Source organism: Canis aureus, chromosome 5 (genome assembly GCF_053574225.1).
Source record: "Canis aureus isolate CA01 chromosome 5, VMU_Caureus_v.1.0, whole genome shotgun sequence".
Classification (NCBI taxonomy): domain Eukaryota; kingdom Metazoa; phylum Chordata; class Mammalia; order Carnivora; family Canidae; genus Canis; species Canis aureus.
In genome coordinates this window covers 78,735,435-78,760,568 of record NC_135615.1, presented here as the reverse complement: position 1 = coordinate 78,760,568, position 25,134 = coordinate 78,735,435, and the positions used below count along the sequence as shown (strand labels likewise).

The 25,134-nt window shown below is 35.7% G+C and overlaps 1 protein-coding gene across 11 annotated transcripts in view; it reads right to left on the bottom strand.

Moving 5' to 3' along the window:
* The window catches only part of EIF4G3 (eukaryotic translation initiation factor 4 gamma 3), a 331,329-nt gene that overhangs the window by 208,438 nt on the left and 97,757 nt on the right, over positions 1–25,134 (bottom strand). For 7 of the 11 annotated variants that reach the window (XM_077899276.1, XM_077899277.1, XM_077899273.1 and 4 more), the window contains one exon: positions 21,369–21,444. Coding sequence is in view for 1 of the 11 variants with exons in the window: in XM_077899269.1 (XP_077755395.1) it covers positions 15,967–15,978 (12 nt within the window). In the remaining 10 variants the exon portion in view is untranslated. Of the gene's footprint in view, positions 1–15,966; positions 16,007–21,368; positions 21,445–25,134 lie in introns of those variants that run through there. The other 4 variants (XM_077899272.1, XM_077899275.1, XM_077899269.1 and 1 more) reach the window with 3 other exon arrangements.

The window sequence follows — 25,134 nt, the reverse complement described above, 5'->3', positions numbered from 1 at the left end:
TTATACGATAATTGAATTTCATCTCAATAAAGTTGAAAGAAAGAGACAGAAGCAAGAGCTGAGGAAACAAGATAGGTAATAGGAAAGGAGATGATTTTCACATAGGATTCAATTAAAACAAAATTTTAAAAAATAACAATAACTTTAATCAAGAGCATCAGAGATGACTTATAGTTTCTAACTGCAATACATCACAGTAACTAAAGACATCAACAGGGAAAATAAAGAATCAACTATGACTGCAGGAAAAGAGGTGGCAAAGTTACTTTCTCCTAACTCACCAAATCTGAACTTCGATCATGGGCTTCACTGAAACAACAGCAAACTTAGCAACATTTCTAACATACCAATTACTATTTATGTTGGTTTTTTTCCTATTCCTTCATATGTTATAAGATGAGGTACCAAAAATATGACAGGAAAAAACATAACCATACCTAACTTCAGCTCCATCATTTAGCAGGTGTATTACTATGGGCAAATAAGTCGATGTGTCACTTTCCCATCATACAAAATAAGGAAATCTTTTAGAGGGATGTAATGAAGACTATAGATAAAATTAGGAATGTACCTAATATATTGCCTAATACAAAAAAAAATTTGACGCTACTAATATTCTACCCACAAATTAAACATTAGGTTCATAAAAATCTTTATAACAACATACAAATTATTACTTTCATTTTTGAGAGAGAAAAAAGGAAAGAGAGAACACGTGCACATGCAGCAAGGGGTAAGGGGGTGTAGAGGGAGGAAGGGAGGGAGACAGAGAGAGAGAGAGAGAGAGAGAGAATCCTCAAGCAGACCCCACACTGAAGGCAGAGCCCAACACAGAGTTCACGACCTCAGCCAAAACCAAGAGTCGGACTCTTAACGGAAGGACACTTAACGGACGGAGCCACAGGTGCAAAAATTATTTTTAAATATACAATTTAACTTGGTATATAGGGCATCTGTAAGCATGAAGTACATGAGTTGTATTACATATATACACAAAAAATGATTATTCTTAGAACAGAAAAATATTAAATTAAAAAGAAATAAATGGGGGATCCCTGGGTGGCGCAGCAGTTTAGCACCTGCCTTTGGCCCGGGGCGTGATCCTGGAGACCTGGGATCGAGTCCCACGTCGGGCGCCCGGTGCATGGAGCCTGCTTCTCCCTCTGCCTATGTCTCTGCTTCCCTCTCTCTCTGTGTGACTATCATAAATAAATAAATAAATAAATAAATAAATAAATAAATAAATAAATAAATGAAATAAATGAGTTTTAGATCAGTTTTGGTTAGCAAGGTTAGTATACAAAGGAACTGTATAAGCTACAGGGATAGCAGGACGTAACAAAACTCTTTAAATCACTCTATCTGCTTCATTGATATGGCCACAAAAACAAATCAGCACAAAGTGCAGCAAAACTAAAAGTAAATCATGAAACCCTTGTCAAGAAATAAATGGAACAAATACAATGGAACTTAATACCGAATTACTGGTTAGTGGAAAATGGACCAATTCACAAATTGTATAATGAAATAAATTCCTATATCCTCTCATGAAGATTCTTTTTTTTTTTAAGATTTTATTTATTTATTCATGAGAGACACAGAGCTAGAGAGAGAGGCAGAGACACAGACAGAGGGAGAAGCAGGCTCCATGCAGAGAGCCTGACATGGGACTCGATCCCGGGTCTCCAGAATCACGCCCTGGGCTGAAGACAGCACTAAACTGCTGAGCCAACTGGCTGCCCTCTAATGAAGATTCTTTAAGGAAATGATCACTGGTTCTAAAAGGAAAACTCATAATCTTTAAAAACATATTTTTCAGTACTCTTAACATAATTCAGGTTTAATCAATACAAAGGGGAAAATCCCAAGAGAACAAATTGACACCATACCTAAAACTACATTTGGATGAGAAACAAAGGTTTTCCTAAAGTTTAATTTATTCAGAAGCCAGATGAAAACACCTGCAACCTCACAGGAAAGATTCCATGGAGATTATCATTCTCTTTCAATATAGAGGTTCACATTAGAAATTCTCTTAAAGGTGACACCAGAAAAAAAAAAAAAAAGAATAAATGTTCAATAAGCAATAGTTAAAAAGGAAACAAGACATAAAATTAAACAACATTGTTCTGTGTCATTTTAGACTATGATTTTTGGGGTGCCTAGGTGGCTCAGGGGGTTAAGTGTCTGTTGGTTTTGGCTCAGGTCATGATCTCAGGGCTGCATGCTTTCCTTCTCCCTCTGCCCTTCCCACCATTCCTCCTCCTGTTCAGCTTTCTCTCCCAAAATTAATTAATGGAATAGAATATGATTTCTATCAAGCACCAAAATTTTATGTTCTAAAAATTGGCTTAGTTGTTAAGGGACCAAAAACAATGACTTAACTATATTGAGAGTAAACAGAGGAAAGAAGAGAGGATTTTAAGAAAACTGAAATATCATTCATCAAAGCAGAGTCAATAGGTAATGACAAATCAAACACTGGTAGAAAACCATTTTATTTAGAGATAGAGAGGAAATGCCAGAGTATCTAAAAGCAAAAATGGCAAAAAACAAACTGCCCCTGAAGGGCAAGACTAGAGGGTGAAGAATAAGCAGGGGACTATTTCTTTTCATTATAAACTCCTCCATATTATTCTCTTTTTTAAATTTATTTATTTGTTTATTCAGAGAGAGAGAGAGAGGCAGAGACACACAGGCAGAGGGAGAAGCATCGATCCCGGGCCTCCAGGATCACACCCCGGGCTGCAGGCGGCGCTAAACCGTTGCACCACCGGGGCTGCCCCATGTTAATCTTTTTTAAGATTTTTATTTTTAAATAATCTCTGTACCCAACGTGGGGCTGGAACTCACAACCCCCTCACAATCTTCTTAATCACAAGATTAAGAATTACATGCTCTACCCACTGAGCCAGCCAGGCACCCCAATTATTTGCTTTTGTAAAATGATATGCATTCTCCAGTTTCCTTAAATAGATAAATGTTAATCAGCTATTAAGAATTATCATAGGGGATCCCTGGGTGGCTCAGGGGTTTGGCACCTGCCTTCGGCCCAGGGCGTGATCCTGGAGTCCTGGGATCGAGTCCCACATCAGGCCCCCTTCACAGAGCCTGCTTCTACCTCTGCCTGTGTCTCTGCCTCTCTCTTTCTCCCTTAGTGTCTCTCATAAATAAATAAATAAAATCTTAAAAAAAAAAAAAAAAAGAAGCTGTCGTGAAAATACCATAGGAGTTATAATATATAATTCTATAATGACATGAAATGATATGTATGATATGCTAAGACAAAAAACGTAATTATAATTTATACATTAAGTATGAACAAAGGTTTTTTAATGTATCTGGATTACTTTTAAATTTTTCTATTTTATATATATGTATAAAAATATATAGCATCTAGAAAAATTCTACATATAGGTATTTCTCTAGCAGACATTCAATCTCTTCACACTTTCATTTTGTTTTTCTTAATTGCCATTATTTAGCCAGAAAAAAATTAAAGCTATGAGTCAGCTGCTTAAATATTATTTAAACATTATATTTATAACAGTAAAAAATATATTATCCCTTGGGGAATGGGTAATTACATCCTTAACTACATATTTGGAAAGATTTTTTTTATGAGAAGTTGCTTATAATTTTAAGGTAAGGAAGAGGGATATGAAATTAAGGTACATTAATTTCAAAAGATTTTTTTTTTAAGTGTACAGGAAAACAACTAAAATATGTCAGGGACAACTGAGTGGCCCAGCTGTTGAGCATCTGAGTTTGGCTCGGGGCCCAGTCTAGGGATCGAGTCCTGCATCAGGCTCCCTGTGGGGAGTCTGCTTCTCCCTCTGTCTCTACCTCTCTCTGTGTGTCTCATGAATAAATAAATAAAATCTTTTAAAAATATATAAAAGAAAGAAATATGTCAAAATGAGTGGCATGACTCTTTTTGTGGCAACAATATAGGTCATTTTTTTCACTCATACTTTACACTGGGTTTCACTTTTTTCAAGCAGGCATTTATTAATTTTATAGTGAACAAAATCTATTTGAAACTTGGTTAGTTGACAAGGTTTCCAGATTGACCTATAAAATCCTACTTACACCAACGATGTAGCCAAGGAAAACAAGGATCACATTATCCTCTCTGCCCATGTTGCCACTCAGAGCAATCAATCATCACTGTCATTCTCATTATCTGTTTGCCTGCTTATAGTACTCAAGGAAAGGAACAGGATGTAACAAGCACTTATGACAGTGCCTGCAGACAAGGAGCCACTCAGGCAACTGAGTATATATAAATACTGTATAATTCCACTAAATCTCACTATTTTTAATTTGGCTCTTTGACAGTAAAATTGACTTGGAATATCAACTCATAAATACCAGGTAAAGTGGTCAGAGCTGCCTTATAGTATAGAAAAGGAGTAGGCTAAGATAGCAAATGGATTTTTTACTTTTTTCATTGTTAACACTAGCCTGGAGAACTGTCTTAAGATTCCAAGGTCCTGCTTTTGTGAGGGAAGATGGCAGCAGACAAGGGAATTGTTCAATCACTATACTGTACACCTGAAACTAGTATTAACACTCTATGTTATGGAGTGGAATTAAAAGAAAAAGAATATTTGAAGGTCCTTTCCCAAGTCAGTAGTAAAACCTTAATCAATTAGGGATAGCTGTCATGAGAAAAATTACAAAGAATGGTAAGGAGTATCTACAGATATTGTAACCATTTAGTAAAACCATTTTCACAAATAAAAACTAGTAACTCAAAAACAAAACAAAACAAAAAAACTAGTAACTCTTAGCTTTCCACTATGCACAAGGTTGTATGTCAGTAGGGAGATTACTGGTAGAGCTTTAACAACAGCAATGGCACTAGGCATTGCAATTTAATTTCTTTTAAACTCTAGTTTGCTTTCTTTCTTTTTTTTTTTTTTAAGATTTTATTTATTTATTCATGAGAAACAACACAGGGAGAGAGAGGCAGAGACACGGGCAGTGGGCGAAGCAGGCTCCAATGCAGGGAGCCCGACATGGGACTCGATCCCAGGTCTCCAGGATCACACCCTGGCCTGAAGGCAGCGTTAAACCGCTGAGTCACCTGGGCTACCCTGGTTTGCTTTTCTTTTTATTGATCTCTCAGTTGCTAATGAACAATTTATCTAACTAACCAAAATAAATGAATTTGTTTTTAGTCCCAACGTATTAGAACTTAGAACTTGGTATTCAACTAAATATAAGCACAGATCCAATTACATTATCAAAGTCAATATTAAGTTGCCCTGGAACAGGCCCAAGGCACGTGAGGCATGTCATCCATACTCCCCTAGAAGAGTCAAAGATCATCATAGTACACAAACTAAGTGACCTCTCTCTCTCTTTTTCACTTTTTCCCCCTGAGAACCTAGCCCAAAACATGAGCATGAGGAAAGTAAGCTGCCCTCAAACCCTTTTTTTGTGATGTAATTTATTATCTTCTTCTGGAAAATACTTAGTACTCGTAATAAAATGCTTGGTCAGTATTCAAAAGGACTTTGGCCTCAAGACCTCTTCTGGAATTAACAGTTGAATAATCTTTCAGTCATACATTTCACCATTATATCTCTTTCCTTTTCTTTTTAATACATGTCTTCCTCAAGGGAAAACTCTCTAAATTGGGACTTTAAATGTTTCAAACAAGGAGGTGCCTGGGTAGCACATATAGTAAGCATCTCACTCTTGGTTTTGGCTCAGGTCATGATCTCGAGTTGTGGGGTGAAGGCCCCGTGATGGGCTTTACCCTTTGTGCAGTCTGCTTGAGATTCTCTCCCTGTCACCCTACCCCCACCCGTGCACGAGCACTCTCTCTCTCTCACAAATTAATAAAGAAATCTTTTAAAAGATCTGAAATATTTACTACATGGTTAACTTTTCTGAATTTTCTAAAAAATTACTAAATAAAACTTATTGAACAAATAAAGACTAAAATGTACTGCTGATTTTGCAAATCTTCAAATTCCCAACACAAAAGTTCTTTGGATGTTTAACGGTTAAAGAAATTAAATACCCTTCTACTGAACACTCCACATACTATATGGCAATTAAACAGAGAATGACACAATGGATAAAGATGGTAATCCTTCCAATCTCTTACCTACAGAATTTCTGACAGCCAGAATGTGCTTTTAAAAGATAAAAAGGAAATAAATAAATAAATAAATAAATAAATAAATAAATAAATAAATAAAAGATAAAAAGGGTGTATGAGGTGGAAGTTAAACATTTTTATGTCTATCAAAGATTGCAGTAAAAAATCACCTCGCTATTCATGCCACCAACTTCACAGCAATAATAAATCCATACTTTAAGTAATAATATTTTTTCTTTTTTCTTGAAATAATTACAACTCCATTTACCACACAGTTGCTTATGACAGTCCAATTTCTCAGGACTCCTCTCATTTTAAATTGGTCCCTATCAGTTGTTTTGTTTTTAACAACAGTACATATAGTATTATAAATGGACCTGAGGGGGAATATCCCAGAGTTAAATGCAACACATTTTCAAAGTTCTTTGAGATTAAAGGCCTTGATTATTCTACTATTTTCTTATCAGAGAAATTGAAAAGCAATTTATAAATGACATTTAACTACAGAACAACTTTTATATCTTTAAGGTTAATCCTTCTTTTGAAGGAGAAAAATGAGGTAAATACATATTAAATAATATTTTAATTAAGTATGTGATTTAACAATTTATGAGCAAATTCAAACTGAATATTTTTTTCTTTTTTTTTTTCATACTGAATATTAATAAGAAATCCTAACTTTCATAAATGTCATTACTCAGTATATAACAAGACAGGCAGAAAAGCAGACCCAGAATTTTTAAAAACCAAGATATAAATAAACTGCACATAGTGCAGTTGCCAAGCTAAAAAAAAAAAAAGGGGTTTGAACTCCTATATATAAAAACTAAAAAAAAAAGGTACTTCATGATGGATAGTAGGCAAAAATCTTAATAAGGCTTGTCCACTGAACATATGATATATAAAGTAACATCTGGGCTACTTCCCTATATCAAGAATCAGGACCAGAGTGTAACAGAGCACCCTTGCAAGGGAAAGGTAATCTAGGCTAGAGCAATGAATCTTACAAGTGAGGGTCTTTTAGCTACATTAAAACAATCCTTGGACTTTTTTAAAACTGCAATAAAAATATGTATGTTTATGTGTTCACTGTTCTGCAAAGTAGATCTATAGCTTTCATCAAATGATTAAGAGTCCCGATCCTAAAAACACTGAGTATTGTAGTGCTTTTTACCTTGTGAGAATTCAAGAAAAAGGCAGCTTTCCACATATGAGCTGTGAAGAGACAGACCTGTATTCAAATTATCCAACTTTTCTGAACCCATTTCCCTATTTGTAAATGAAGGCTGTCCTAAGGATTAAGCAGTGCAGTGCACTGTATAACACCTAGGATGGTGCCTGGGACACAATTATCACTTAATAAATGTTAAATATCCAGCTGAATTCAAGCCCAGCCCTTACACTTAGTAGCTAGATGAACTTGGGCAAGATTTTTCATCATTTTTCTGTATCTGTTTTCCCAACTAATAAAAGGGATATAATTATACTTACCTCATACCTTTGCTATAGGGATTAAACGAGCTAAGGCAAGTAAAGTGCTTAGAATAGTGTCTGGTACATAGTAAGTGCTCATTAAGTGTTACATCATCAGTAACTAACAATGATGAAGAAAATGTTCTATAAACTATTAATTTCCCCATCGTCCACTCCTCTGATCAGGTGTCATCAATTCTTATAAATTTCATGACTTATTACACTGTGGAGTAGTACTCTCATCATCCAGTTTAAAGTACTTAACTAGAATATGTTCACTTATCCCTACTTTCCCTAAGATAGAGTCCAAATCTGTCCATCTGCATTTGATAGCTGAAAATTCATCTAGTCCTGTTATTTCTCTCATGAATAGTTATAGCTATGCTCTATTCCTCTAAGTACTTATGCCTAATGAGAACTCATGATAACTCTACCAACAAATGTTACTATTTAATTATATTTACTTGTCCTAATTTATATGGTCATTAATATGTCCTCCTCATTTTCCAGTATACTTAAAACAGTATATTGTCATTGTGCCTGACAAAATAAGAACTCTTTAAGACAAGAATCATCATATCTACCATCATTTTCCCATATTATGACACAAAATCTTGAACAGTTATCACTCAATAAACATTTACTAAACTGAGTTTGTCTCAATTATCCTTTATAACTGTCATATTTCCAATATTTAAGATCTGATAGCAAGCACCAAAAGGACAGTCTTTTTCAGTTATATTTATAATGCCACAGAAAAGTAACTTCAAACATGTTTTAAATTTTACAACAGATAAATGAATCTATTCTATATTTAGAAAGAAAAACAATATAGAAAAAAAAGACTAGACCTAATTAAAGGCTTATTTGTAACAACAACAAAATACAGCAGTAGCAGAATCAGCATTTCAAAAGTATTTAATGATGCTGATTGTAAAATTGGCTAAAGGAGAGTGATGTTAGTGATAATGAAGAATGAGCTTTCTTTAAAAGATTTTATTTATTTGTTTATTTGTTTGTTTATTCGAGAGAAAGAGCACGGAGAAGCACAGAGAGGGGTAGAAGGTGAGGGACAAGCAGACTCCCTACTGAGCATGGAGCTCAACTAGAAGCTTGATCCCAGGACCCCGAGATCATAAACTGAGCCAAAGTCACACTAACCAACTGAGCCACCCAGATGCCCTAAGAATTAGCTGCCTTATAAAACATCCTGAAGATGTTAGTAAAAGGAGAGCCCAGGAAAAATTAAGGAAATGATGAAACATACTCAATCTTGGTACCTGATAAATTTTTAAAAATTCAATCCAAGGTGATCCCTCAAAATAATACAAAGCTTGAAGTGCCTGGCTGGCTCATTCAGTGAAGCATCTGATTCTTGGTTATAAGTTTGAGCCCCAGGTTGTGTGGAGACATAATAATACAAGGCTTACACTCAGCTGGACTCTATGACTCAGCAATCCTACATCGGGGTATATATCCAAAGGAAATGAAAACGAGATAACAAAAAGATAAGCATGATCTGGGGTGCCTGATGGCTCAGTCAATTAAACATCCAACTTTTGATTTCAGCTCAGGTCATAATCTAGGGGTCGTGAGATCAGCCTCGTGTGAAGTTCCGCTCTGGATGTGGAGCCTGCTTAAGAGCCTCTCTCCTTCCCTCCCCCTTCCTCTCTATAAAAAAAAAAGAAAAGATTAAGCGCACTCCAGGTTTACTGCAGCACTATTCACAATAAGCAAGATATGGAAACAACTTCACATCAGACAAATGATTAAAGAAGATTTGATGTACATACACACATGCACTGATTATTCAGCCCATAAGGAAATCTGCGATAACATGGATAGACCTTAAGGGCATTACACTAAGTGAGATAAATCAGACAGGCAAAGACCAATACTTCATGATAGTACTTAAATGTGGAATATAAAACAAACTCCTAGACACAAAGAATAGAATAGTAATTATCAGGGGCTGGAGGTTGAGGAATTTGGGAAATGTTGAACAAAGATTCCGGGGATGTAATGTACAGCATTGTGATTATTGTTACAATACTGTATTATATAATTGGAAGTTGTTAAGACACTAGACCTTAAATGTTCTCACGACAAAAAAGAATAACTACGTGACATGATGGAGGGGTTAGCTAAGGTAATGGTGATAATCACAGTACAAAATGTAAGTATATCGAATCAACAGGATGTATGCCTGAAATTTACAATGTTAAATGTCAATTATATTACAATAAAAAGTAAACTACATGGAAAGAAAAGTAATACATGTCTTACCTCAACTGACTACCTTTCTATAATACCAATTTTTTGTTACTTATTTTACTACCAATTTATAAAAATAAGGTGACAATAATCTAGAATTACAATAATTACTGGCAACATTGTTAAAATTAGATTTTAGCTAAAAACAATTGTATGGAATTATTAAAAATAAAACAACATATCTAACAATATGGTAGTTACAGACTAAAAGGAGGAAATATAAAAAGAGTTAACAGTATTTAATACATGGATAATGACACAACAAGTCTTTTATCCCCTAATTTTCTTCGTTTTCTATAATGTACATTAATTTATTAAAAGAGTTGACTTTCCTACTTTAATAAAGTTAGACATTCCAGAGATTATCCTGTATGACGTTTATGATAAATACTAAAGTTTTAAAATCTACACTATTAAAATGGAACACAAATAAGCATTTTATTTAACACTACATTAAGCCTGTGCAAATGTCACTTCAAACAGATGCTAAGAGCAGTTGGTAGTTCCCTGGTTCTTATTGTAATACTGATAAAACTAGAGTAGTAACAGTGGCAGCAGTTGCTTCTAAATCCCTTAATGATTACATATCAGGTTTTATCAGTTTTAAATGGATTTGTCTCATTTAACCTTCATAATGACCTTTTGATAAATACTATAACTGTCTCCATTTTATTAATGAGGAAGGAAATTGAGGTACAAAAGAGTTTTAAGCAACTTGCTCAATGACCCACACAACTGCATGTGAAAGCACAAGGCTCTGAATTCAACTGGTAGCATTCAGGAGCCAGTTAGCCATGTTCAACTATTATCCATTATGATCCCCACGTAAAATGTAAATTCTAATTTATCCAGCAATACCATAAATATCAAAGCATTTTTATAATTTACATCTTAATCATGTCATATCCATACTTGAAATCCTTCAATGGATTTCCTGTATGCCAAGAAAATCTAAATGCCTTTTCAGAACCTTACAAAATTAGCATGATCTAGATTTTGTCACAGAGCTGCAGTTCCCAATATGAACACCACTAGTAATTTTTAAACATCAATAAACGAAAATTACATAAAATTAAAAATTCAGCTCCTTAGTCACATTAGCCACATTCCAAGTGCTGAGCAAGCATTTTAATGGACAGCACCAGATTCCAGACTACCATGTAGCGCTGTCTCCAAAACACTGAGCTTCCAAGAACAGGAGAGCTCTATTCATCTAAAATGCCTTTGAATTGCTGCAAATCTATCTGGAAGGTTCATACATTTCATCCCTATCCGTGAAGGGCTGAGTTCTCCTCCTGGTTCAGATATCCTAAAATTCCACCTTATCTGGCCTACCACTCATACCTAATTAAGAAGTACTCAGTTATCAATTTTATAGCCTATATATCTCATTCAAGGCACTTACTACAATTTTCATTAGCTTTTACTTTCAAATCAATGTTTTTCTCCCAGAAGTAATACAGTAAGTCATACCTAGTGGGTATTCAACAAATACTAGCTGGACTGAGTGTTAACAATTTTAAGTAATCTTAATAATGTTGCTAACATTTAGATAAGATAAATATCAGGGTTGCTCAGCCATGGCATTCGTGACATTTTAGAATAACTTTTGCTACAAGGCTCCCCTGTTAACTTTGGGATGTTCAAGTGCATCCTTGGTCTCTGGCTTTCAAATGCCACGAGCACTCCTTCTCTACCCCTGTATCAAATTATAACAACAAAAAATGTCTCCAGACATTACCAAATGTCCTCTGGAGGGTAAAAGCATCTCTAGTTGAGAATCACTGACCTAGATTTTTTTCAAGTGATTAGAGAATTCTGAGTAGAACATTAAATCAACAGCCAATATTAAGAAAATAACTAAACAACAACAAATTGGATCATCTAGGTGAAATGGACCCATTCCTAGAAACACAAAATCTACCAAGACTAAATCACGAAGAAATAAAATCTGAATAGACATATAACTAGTAAGGAAACTGAATCCATACTCAAAAAAAGAAAAAAAGAAAAGCCTTGGACTTGATGGCTTCATTGGGAAATGCCACCAAACATTTAAAAAGGAATACTAATTCTTCTCAAACTTTTCCAAAAAAATGAAGAATATTCCTTTATCATTCTATGAGGCCAGCATGATCTTGACAGGAAAGCCAGATAAAGGCATTATAGAAAACGAAAGACCAATATCAATGCAAAACTCCTCAAAATAATTTAAGAAATAAAAAACAAAAAGCCAACCAACCAGCAAACAGAACCCAAGAGCATATTAGGAGGATTATATATCATGACCAAGTGGTACTTATTTATTCAAGATATGCAAGGACATATCAAAAATAAAATAAAGGGATGCCTGGGTGGCTCAGCAGTTAAGCGTACGCCTTTGGCTCAGGACATGATCCTGGAGTTCCAGGATCGAATCCCACATCGGGATCCCTGCATGGAGCCTGCTTCTCCCTCTGCCTGTGTCTGTGCCCCTCTCTCTCTCTCTCTCTGTGTCTCTCATGAATAAATAAAATAAAAAATATTTTTAAAAAATTCTTTAAAAGAAAAGAAAGAAAGAAAGAAAGAAAGAAAGAAAGAAAGAAAGAAAGAAAAGAGAGAAAGAGAAAGAAGAAAGAAAGAAAGGAAAGAAAGAAAAAAAAAGAAAGGAAAGAAAGAAAGAAGAAAAGAAAAGAAAGTGAGGGAAGAAGAGAGGGAGGGAGGGAAACAGGGAAGGAGGGAGGGAAGGTGGGAGGGAAGGAAGGAAGGAAGGAAGGAAGGAAGGAAGGTAGGTAGGTAGGTTGGTTGGTTTCCAGACACTCAAGATAAGGGAAAATGAAGAGTTGTTATAGAGTAGTTATAGTTGTTGTAATAGCCGGATTTTCAGTTTTTAAAATGAAGAGTTCTGTGGATGTGTGGTGATAATGGCTGCACAAGATGAATGTGTTAGTACCATTTAACTGTATACTTTTTTTAAAGTTTTTCTTATTTATTCATTCATGAGAGACACAGAGAGAGAGGCAGAGACATAGGCAGAGGGAGAAGCAGGCTCCTCACAGGGAGCCTGATGCGAGACCCGATCCCAGGATCACAACCTGAGCCAAAAGCAGATGCTCAACCACTGAAACACCCAGATGCCCCAACTGTATACTTTAAAATTATTAAAATGGAGGATGCCTGGCTAGTTCTGTTGGAAGAGCATGTGGTTCTTGATTTTGGGGTTGTGAGTTTAAGCCCCAAATTGGGTGTACAAATTACTTAAATAAATAAAACATTTTTGGGATGCCGGGGTGGCTCAGGGGTTGAGCATGTCCCTTCAACTCAGGGCGTGATCCTGTAGGCCTGGGGTCGAGTCCCACATTGGGCTCCCTGCATGGAGCCTGCCTCTCTCTGTCTCTCATGAATAAATAAATAAAATCTTTAAAAAATAATAAAATAAAACTTTTTTAAAAATAAAATAATTAAGATGGCAAATTTTATGTTATACATATTTTTCTATAATTTCATTTTTAAAAAAGTATCTGATATGATTTTCATCCTTTATTTAAATTTCAAACACAAAAATCAGGATATCTAACTATGGTCACACATAAGTAATGCTATTGGAGAAAAGTGACAACAATAATAATTGTAAATTCTACAGTCTTCTTACAATAAAATCCTTTGTGTTCCAACAAATAGGAAAACTTCATTCCTTTTCCATACTCCATAATGCAAAAATATTAAACAGGGAAAAAGATTAAAAGGCTTTGAAAAACAAAGTCCTGGGCAGCCCGGGGTGGCTTAGGGGTTTAGGGCCGCCTTCAGCCAAGGGTGTGATCCTGGAGACCCGGGATCGAGTCCCACATCGGGCTCCCTGCATGGAGCCTGCTTCTCCCTCTGCCTGTGTCTCTGCCTTTCTCTCTGTGTGTCTCTAATAAAGAAAAAAAAAAGTCCCGAAACATTCCTAATTATTACATTCCTACAACTGAGAAATGGGTAATAATTAAAACTTTGCTAATTTTCTAGACAAACCATAACATCATTATTTTACCAATGTTAAGCATTCTTCCACAGCCAATTAAAATCTGCTAATTTTCTCTTTTGCGAACTGGGAAATAGCACTTTTGACCTATGTTAGCAAATACAACTGAAAATACACTCTCAGGGACCACCTGAGGGTGCTGGGGTGGCTTTATCAGTTGATTTCACCTCAGGTCATGATCACAGGGTCACGAGATCGGGCCCCACAATGGGCATGATGGTTAGGGTGGAATCCGCTTGAGATTCTTTTTCTCTCTCTCCCTCTGACCCTCTTTCCTGCTCCCACTCTAAATAAATAAATAAATAAGATGAAATATTTAAAAAAATAGATGAAATATTAAATAAATAGATGAAATATTAAAAAAAAATAGGGGCAGCCCAGGTGGCTCAGCGGTTTAGTGCTGCCTACAGCCCAGGGCATGATCCTGTAGACCCAAGATCGAGTGCCACCGTCAGGCTCCCTGCATGGAGCCTGCTTCTCTCTCTCTCTCCCCTCTCTGTGTATTCTCAGGAATAAAAAAATAAAATCTTTAAAGAAAAAAAAATAGAAATACCTGAAACTCAAGATACAATGAAATGGATATGCTCCTGTACTGTTTGCAGCAACATACCCTAACTATACCATAACTATACCCTGCCATAACTATATGTCAAAAATATTAATTATCTTTAAAGTATGTTGTGTTTTAACATAGTAAGGTTACTTTTGAGAATCGTAGCCTAAGGAAATAGATAAAAAAATCCACACATATATGTATTTTATTTATGCATATGTATATATCACAAAATTATTTTTTTAAAGATTTTACTTATTTATTTGACAGAGGGGGAGAGAGAAAGACAGAGAGAAAAGAAGCAGGGGGAGTGGCAGGCAGGAGAGGGAGAAACAGGCTCTATCTCAGGACCCCAGGATCATGACCTGACCCAAAGGCAAATACTTAACCCACTGAGCCACCCAGGAGCCCCACAAATTATTTACTGATTATATAAATTATGGTTCACCTCACAGACATGATATTTAAACTTATGTGTATGTTTCTGTTATGTAATAACATGGGAGATGATTTAACATACAATGTTATATTAAAAAAAGAAAACAACCTAATTGTATAATGATGTGATTATACAATTGAAGAAACCAAACTCTACCGTAGGGGGGAAAAGAATATATAGGACATGTGATTATGAAGCCCTAAATCTTAAGCCTAAAGTTTACTTTTCCTCCCAAGAAGATGCTACTAATAAACACAACATGGAAATATCTTGAAATAGGGCAGCCCGAGTGGCTCAGCAATTTAGTGCCGCCTTCAGCCCAGGGCCTGATCCTGGTGACCCAGGATCGAGTCTCCCACATCGAGCTCCCTGCATAGAGCCTGCTTCTCCCTCTGCCTGTGTCTCTACGCTCTCTCTCTCTCTCTCTGTGCTTCCTCTCATTAATAAATAAGCAAAATCTTTAAAAAACAAAAAAAAGAAGTATCTTGAAATAATTAACTTGAGTCACAAAAGAAAAATCAAAAAACAAAAAACAACCAGTATCTACTGCATTATTCCTTTTCCTATTATACTTTTTTTTATTATTATAATTTTTAAATGAATCCTTAATAACAGAAAGAAGAACAATGGTCGGGGGAAAGTAGAAAAAAATTTACGAAAGAAATAAAGAAACTTTTAAGAATGATGCATATCTTAATTTTGATTGTAGCTAAGGTTTCATGGGTGTACATATATGTTAAAAGTTACCCATGAATAAATAAATAAAATCTTAAAAAAAAAACTTACCAAATTATATACTTTAAATAGTACATTTTAGATACATCTAAACCATTAGGACTATCTATCTATCTATCTATCTATCTATCTATCTAGTGTATCAAATATACCCCAATGAAGCTATTTTTAAAAATAAAGTCTACATAAATAATCAATTCATCTGGTGTATTTACCACTGGAGGGAAAAATGGATGATGATGATGATGATGATGATTATTATTATTATTATGATAGATCACTGGACAATTAAGTAGATTTACATCTTGCTGGATACAACTGTCTAAGAAGTGTTGATCAACCCATACTAAATTTTGTCCCTATGCAGGTACCTCCATTGACATGTTGGTCTACCCAGTGTTTATCAGTGACCTGAAAAAAAAATTAAAATAAAAGCATGATTTTCTACTTAGATGTCACAGAACTACAAGATGACAGAATCAAGGCTTTAGAAGTATAAGCTGGCTGAACAGGATCATGAAATGTTACACTATTAAGGAGTAATTTATTCACCTTATTTATTGGAATTTTGAAGAAGCAGTTAATAACTCTTCCAATGCACCAAAATATAGGACTGCTGCTTCTTGTAGTAGAGTCATTATTCCAAGCAAATTTTGTATTAAGTTCATTTCTGCAATCATATTAAAAATACTGGCTTAGGAGCACCTGGGTGGCTCAGTTAAGCAACCAACTCTTAATCTCAGCTCAAATCATGATCTCAGGGTAAAGAGTTTAGGCCTCAAATTGGGCTCTACACTGGGTACAGAGCTCACTTTAAAAGAAAAATATTTAATAGCCATAAAATCTGGGGCACCTGGGTGGTTCAGTGGTGAGGGTCTGCCTTTGGCTCAGGTTGTGATCTTGGGGTCTGGGGATCCAAGTCCCCGTGGGGAGCCTACTTCTCCCTCTGCCTAGTATCTGCTTCTCTCTGTGTGTCTCTCATGAATAAATAAATAAAAATCTTTCTAAAAAATAGCCATAAAATCTAATTTCTCTAAATAAAATGGTAAGCCAAAAATATACAACATGGTGAAATTTCATTTTGTTTTCAGAAGCATGACAATTACTAATAAATATACATCAAATTAGTTCATCCCTCTTCAGTTGTACCATTTTCTCTCGTCCATATAGTATATATTTCTCTTACTAGAGCTTAAAAACTACTGGCTTTATTCCTTTTATGTTCACATAATCAATCACTCTCAATGAAATTATGGCTAAAAACGAATAATGACAAACTTGTCTCTCCCATCCCTGATAAATATCCCAAAGAGAAACTTCTATAAATCAGGCTAAAATGAATGAATGAATGAATGATAATCAGGCTAAAACATGTAATATCACAGCACTATAAAAACTGAGTCCTGGGGTGTCTAACACAGCCAGTTTGGCATTCAACTCTTGGTTCCGGTTCAGGTCATGATTCCAAGGTCCTGGAATTGTTCCCCATGTCAGGCTCCATGTTCAGTGTAGAGTCTGCCTGAGAGTCTCTCCCTCTCCCACTCTCCCACTTGCCTCTCTCTCTAAAATAAATAAATCGACCTTCAAAAAACAAAGTCTGGGATCCCCGGGTGGCTCAGCAGTTTAGCACATCTGCCTTCCGCCCAGGCCTTGATTCTGGAGTCTCAGGATCGAGTTCCGGGTCAGGCTCCCGGCAGGGATCCTGCTTCTCCCTCTGCCTGTGTCTCTGCCTCTCTCTGTGTGTCTCTCATGAACAAATAAACAAAATCTTTAAAAAAATTTTTTAAACAAAAACCAAAAAAATTCCTACTGCAGATGATACTTTATCAGCAGAAAACCTATCCATAATGGCTGAAATAAAGGTAGAAAGCCTGCAAACAGACATAAAAAAGTAAAATCTTTGATTGTATAATTTTTAAAAACTGGCCAGGATTCATTTTTACCTTTCAAGGAATTCACCAACTCAATTCAAGAGACATATGGGCATCATGTGGTGAGGCAGGAGTAGGTGAACAAATAAAGGTTAGCCTTTACTTCATGCTACAGAAATGATGCTAATGGACCCAGACACTAGAGAAATAGTGACCAATACATACTCCTGGGGCTGAGAAGGGGGATTAAAAATGTCAAAGCACCTGGTCAACTACTCTCCTATTCATTCAGTTAGTATGTACAACACTATAAAAGTGAGGCAGAGACTAAAATTGCTACCAATGGAAACAACTGATCAAAAAAAAAGTGAAGACTGCCAAATTTGAAGGTAACTTTTTTTGCCTAAAATAAAATTTCTTGTCATTCCAGAATAGGCATTATATATAATTGATGCACCTACTTTTTTAATTAACTGAAGGACTGTATAAAAGGCAGTGGCTTCAAACAGAAAAGTCAAATATGATCTAAAACAAAAATAAATTCAAACCTTTTGCTTCATAACATGACATGTAAACTCTGTAGCAGACACTGTGGGATTTGGATAACTTCCTCTCCAAAGTACTAAGTTTAAGAAGTCACATGTCTTCATTTATAAGGCATTTCAAAAACATAGATAGCTACACTTTAACTCAGTAATATCATTTCTAGAATTTGTTCTGCAAAATAATCCAAAATTCAGGAAAGGCTTTAAATTCAAGTAAGTTATTTCCAATATGAAATACTAGAAACAGGGGATCCCTGAGTGGCGCAGTGGTTTGGCGCCTGCCTTTGGCCCAGGGCACGATCCTGGAGACCCGGGATCGAGTCCCACGTCGGGCTCCCGGTGCATGGAGCCTGCTTCTCCCTCTGCCTGTGTCTCTGCCTCTCTCTCTCTCTCTCTCTGTGACTATCATAAATAAATAAAAATTTTTAAAAAAATGAAATACTAGAAACTATGTTTAACCTCTCACCTAAATAATATTTATATCTACTATTGATTTTTCTCAACAAAAACCCTGCTTCTCACCCAGTGTTCTGAATAAAAAGTACTACCTTCATTCATTTACTCAAGTCAAATCCATAACATCACTCTTTATTCTTTTTTTACATCTCACATCCAAGCTAATACGATATCCTATTGAGTTTCGAAATATACACCAAATTCCACTACTCATCTTTTTCTGTACCAACTTAGAGCAAGCCACCACCATCTTTTGCCTTTTTTATTATAATAATCTCTAACTCGTCATCTTGCTTCTATTTCACCACCACAGCCACTTGCCCTCATCAGTCTATTCTGTATAGAACAGCTACAGTGGTCTTTAAAAGGAAATTCAGACCTATTGCTCCTGTTTCTAATGGTTTTCCAGCACATAGAATAAAATCCAAATTCTTGCCATGGTAAATAATGCCCCACATAATCTCATGCTTCAGAGACTTCTCTGAATTCTCTCCCTAACCTCTCTCTTCTCCAACCACACTAGTTTCCTTGCAGTTCTAAGACCACATCAAGCACATTGCTATCCCTAAGCATTTGCACTGCTGTTCCTTCTACTGGAAATATGCTTTCCCTAGAAATATGCAAGGCTCACTCCCTCACTTCTTAGCTTTCTACTTCAATCATGCCTTTAGACAGAATGTCCCAAGAGCCCTAGGAAAAGTAGGATTGTTCAGTCATTCTCTATCCCTTTATACTGTCTCATTTTCATCAAGAGCCCTATTCCTACCCACTACTATATTTCACATACACTTGTTTACTTTTCTTCTAAACGACAGAACGTTATAAACTCTATTATGAGGGATCCCTGGGTGGCGCAGCGGTTTGGCGCCTGCCTTTGGCCCAGGGCGCGATCCTGGAGACCTGGGATCGAGTCCCACATCGGGCTCCCGGTTCATGGAGCCTGCTTCTCCCTCTGCCTGTGTCTCTGCCCCCCTCTCTCTCTGTGACTATCATAAATAAATAAAAATAAAAAAATAAAAATAAAAAAATAAAAATAAATAAACTCTATTATGAGTACAATGGGTTTGGTTTGCTCACTACTACATCCACAACACCAAACAGTACCTGATACACTTTAAAAGCTCAAGAAATATTTGTGAACTGTTCAGTGTATATTAAATTCTTATGACAAAATAGACAGCCATCTATTATTTATGATATATTTCAATAGCACAGGAAAAGCTAATATTATAATATGAACTGACAAACTAGAATAAAATATCTTATACAGAGCCTAAAACAGAAAGAAAAAAGGAAACTATACCCAAAAAATCGTTACAGTAGTTGCTTCCAGAAATCAGATTACTAGAAATTTTCATTTTCTTCTATCTTATTCTTGAAAATAATAATTGAATGTTAAAGAGTACTTTCATCATTAGAAGAAATGTATATTCTAAGAGTTATGCCACACAAAAATTAAGCTGTCCTTAAGGTCAGTACCAACAATACAAAACAAAAAAAAAACCCTTTGGCCTATAGAAAGTTTATGTCAGAAAAAAAACTAAAGGCTGCTCTTCAATGTAAATTGAAGGTTCTTAATTATTAGAATGATCAGGCAATTTGTCATCCAAATTGAATCAATTTTAAGAGTCAGGGGGTTGAAAAAATAATTTACAAGTGTTAATCTATAATCTGTAAACTGAGACTTGTTTCAGGGAAATCATCCTAACCGTTCCTGTACAATAAAGTTTTAACTCTCCATGACAATCTTAAAACCTTCAAAACCCGGGCAGCCCGGGGAGCTCAGCGGTTTAGTGCGGCCTTCAGCCCAGGGTGTGATCCTAGAGACCCAGGATTGGGTCCCACTTCATCGGGCTCCCTGCATGGAGCCTGCTTCTCCCTCTGCCTGTGTCTCTGCCCCTCTCTCTCTCTCTCTCTCTCTGTCTCTCATGAGTAAATAAATAAAATCTTAAAAAAAAAAAAAAAAACTTTCAAAACCCATCTACTAGCTCATCTCTGCTTCTGCTACAAAACCTAACACACATGCCATAGTAAGCTGACTAGCGGCCATTCATTCCATTAAGTATGCCTCTGAATTTAACTTCCTAGAAGGTCTTTTGTTCCCTACTCTGCCTAGAGACATCCTATATCTTTCAGTTTAGTGTCACTTCCATAATGAAAGGACTTCTTCCTTTCCCATATATATCATGTTTGTATCTCTAATCAAAAATTCTTAACTTTGGGCTGATGAATGGCCTAATGAATATTTGTGAAATTCTGAAATTATACATAAACACTGGGTATATGCTCTTTTTTGAGAAGAAAGTATTGTGACTACATTCAGATTCTAAAAGTAATTCACAACCCAAAAGGATAAGAATCAGTGCTTTATCATACCCTATTTGTAGGATGAGGAATAAATGGTATGATGAACTGAAATAATAAAAAGGTATATCTGACTCTTCCATTCTCACTAAATTCCCTTAGATCACTGTGAGACACCTGAAATCTGCTTCTAATTTTATGACCTTCATCCTCTACATTCAAAAATTTAAACTTTTAAAAGATTAAAACTTTTAAAAAAGATTTTTAACATCAAAAAAGAAAATTAAAACTCAATTTCCTAAAAGAATTATAAGACAAGGCCACAGGGGAATTACAGAAAGATGAAAAAGGAGGAATAAGATCACATATGTATGAGCCAATCTATCTTAAAACAATGTTTGTTTCACACCCAATTATTAAATTAAGATGATGAGGAAAAAGGCCTAGTGACCCTTCTTAAATACACCTAATTTAAATTGGTATTTTAATGAACCATTTACCAAACCTTCACATGCCAATCAAACAAACATTGCTGTGATATCAAAGGCTCATGTGCAAGAAGTCAGGCACTGCGACAGCAGTCCTTGAGGTACTCACCGTGCTGTACACTGCTGAGACAGCAGGAGTGAAGATTCGGTCCTCGAGAGGCTGCTGCACAGGTCCTCTAGGGATTCTAGAAGAGCGAGTTAAGGATAAGAGAACTCAAAAATGCCTTCCTTTAGCATTAACAGAAATTTACCATCATAAGGTTCTGTCAATGACCCAACTTTCGTCACCCAATTAGTAAGGTTACTCATTTACTTCTCCACAAAACTGGAAAACAAATATTTCAAATTTCTTAAAGTAATCAGCTCAATCTCTCCAAAAGTGATTCCCAAGATAAGCATTCCATGGCAACTCAAAACAAATAAAATTACACAAGCCTCCACACTTCAGGTCCATGATGAGAATCTACCTTTACTCTCTAGAGAAAAAGACTAAAGAAGTATAAACAGGATATTCAGGAAGATGCATGCAAATTACTGAAAAAGACACAGTCTGTTCTGCTAATTACTCAGAAATGGCAAATACAATTGTTTCCTTGTTTTTCTATTTTAGCTGCTACTTTCCCCATATCTACCCACCAACTATAAATTAAAAAGAGGCTCGGGGCACCTGGGTGGCTCAGTGGGTTTAAGTGTCTTGCCTTTGGCTCAACTCATAATCTCAGGGTCCTGGGATCAGGCCCCACAACAGCTCTCTGCTCAGTGGAGAACCTGTTTCTCCCTCTCCCTCTCCCTCTGCTCTCCCCCTGCCTGTGCTCTATCATGTACGTTCTCTCTCTCTCAAATTAATTAATTCATTCTTTTTTACCATAAAGGTTCTTCAGCACAATATTTAAAATATTTCAGCATGTTGCCAGGATAGTCTATCAAAGGACAAAAGACTATCATTTTAATCAGCTTCAAAACCAAATGACATGAGCTCCATCTACCTGGCAAAATGATATTTTACCTCTTTAAGAATGACAACCCAAAAAAAAAAAAAAAAAACCAACTAGACAACCAAAAGATTAATAGCAATTCTCTCCAGAAAATAAGATTACATAACTCTATTGTGTGTTTATACTAATTTAAATGTATTTTTAAAAGGACTATAAATACAATAAATGCAAAATGAAACTGAATGTTTCCTTAAACCTAACAAATACTTCATACTTCTCATATCATATTACTTCCTAATTCAGTGAAACATTTTGGAACACAAAATGACAGCTACAAATAATAATTTTATATGAATGACCACAAATTACAGAAATCTGAATCAATAAGAGAAATTCTTTATACTTAAGTAGCAACAGTTTATTGAAGTGGAACAGAAAAAATAGGGATCCCTGGATGGCGCAGCGGTTTGGCGCCTGCCTTTGGCCCAGGGCGCGATCCTGGAGACCCGGGATCGAATCCCACGTCAGGCTCCCGGTGCATGGGGCCTGCTTCTCCCTCTGCCTGTGTCTCTGCCTCTCTCTCTCTCTGTGACTATCATAAATAAATAAATAAATAAATACCTAAAAAAAAAAAAATTAAAAAAAAAAAAAAAGAAAAAATAAAGCAAAAACCCTCAAAGCATTAGTCACTCAAAATCAGTAACACCGTACCAGTCTCTAGACAATTCTTAAAACTAGCAACCTCAGACCACAGTTCAACGTGTTGTCATCAACCCCTAGACACAACGGATCTAAAATGCTGTAGGATTTCAAGGAAGTAAACAGTATTTGGAATGTTTAAAAAGATAATAAAATAAAATGCGGCAAGAAATAGCAAAGCTAAGGCATTTCATAAACTACTTCATCCGAGCTACAAATATGCTTGCAATGTAGAAAACATAAGCCTAACAAGTTCCGAAACAAAAGTCCTTAATTATGAGCTTGTTAATTCTTTCAGAATGAAGATTACCCTTGGCTGACATAAAACTTTCCTTGAATTACAGTTCTACATTGTGGTCACATGAATGGTGGAAAATATGAGACGATCTTTCTTCTGCAGAGCCAACTGCTATTGCTTTTGCTAGCTAGGGCTAATTCTCACCCTATGAGAATAAGTTCTCAAATGAGAGTTCTCAGTACTATGCCCCAGAAGCTGAGCCCACACCATTTAACCTTACAAAAGAAGGCTAGGGTCCCTGATTTCTAGTAGTTATTTTATTGGCTAACAATATAATTACAAGATTTGTGAAGAGGCAATCACATATCTATGGTCAACAGTCCAAGTAACAAATATTCTTTCTCCTGGGCGACAAATACAGAATGTTGATTTTGTTTATTTTATTCTCTGTAACCACTAACACAATATTGTAGACTGATAAACTGTTTCCTAAAACGAAGTTATGAGTAAAATTTATTTATTTTAAAATAAAAACATAGTTCTATAAAAAAGAAAACCAAAAATAGAAGTCAGGAGATCTGAATCTAAAGTAGCCTCCAAGTCTAACCAACTATGTTGTCTTCACTGAATCATTTTACAGTATTGCCTGTCAAATGAGGCTCAACAAAAAGTAATTCTCTCAAGTTAACAAGGCTAAGTGGTCAGGCCATGTCGCCCTAAAGTCTAAAGACCATGCTCTTCCTATTACATCATTGTGTCCAGAGACAGAATACTTTACAGCAAAGTAAAAAACAGTATCACAATCTGGTCAAAATATGATTGCCCCTATCCACATGACAGAACTAAATGATAAGTTCATCTAATAGGCGATTCAATGAAGTGTGTCACCCGAAAATTCTAGAAAGTCTCAAATTCTTGGCCCAAATTGAATCATCTGCCCAATAGTAAATGAACACTTAGTACTGGGCAGGTAATGTATCAAACCAAGTGAGCTTATTTTACAGAGCAATTTTCTCCTTTAATTTAATGATGATGATAACCTATCTTCATTAATATGCTAAAGCCACTGAATTAGGGACACCTAGGTGGCTAAACTATTGAGTGTCTGCCTTCGGTTCAGGGTGTGATCCTAGATCCAGGGATCAAGCGCCACATTGAGTCCCACATCAGGCTCTCTACAAGGAGCCTGTTTCTCCCTCTGCCTGTGTCTCTGCCTCTCTCTCTGAATCTCTCATGAATAAATAAAATCTTAAAAAAAAAAAAAACCTACTGAATTGTACACTCGAAAAGTGTGAATTTTATCGTATATAAATAATACTTCTATAAAAATTAACCTTATTAATTTGCAAATAAGTTGTTTTGCCCCATTTCCACTGAAACCCAGCTCAATAAATCAGTATGAAAGAGGCACTTCCAGCCATAAATAAGTGAATTCAAAGAAATGATAGGCATGTAAAGATCTTTCACTACAATACATCTCCTCCTAATTCTGCCTGCCATTAAGCTTATTACCAGCTTTCATCAAGCTCTGTATCACCAGCATAAATCATTGGATATTTACCTATTTAACCTTTGAGCTCAAGTTAGCAAGCAAATGGTTTCTTATAGTACCACTTAAAATTCTAATTCAATCAATAAGCAGAGTAATATGCATGGGCAGTGCTCTAGAGCATGTTTTTATTTTTTAAATTTCATAACTGAAAATATAGTAGGCATACCCACTTGACACTTCTGTAGTTCAAACTGCTATGAGTTAAATCATTAGGAATTACAAGAAAATCATTAGCAAATCTAGACAGATGGTATGTAACAATTGAATTTAAGACTCTAACTACAAATACAAATGCAAAATATTTTACTTCCCCACTTTCTTATTCTAATAAAAAATTAACAGAAATAAATAAAATGTGAAGATTAAAGAGTATTAAAATATAACAGACTCTAAATTATTAAGCTACTTACTACATACCCTCCACATTGTCAATTAGGCAGATAAAAAATTT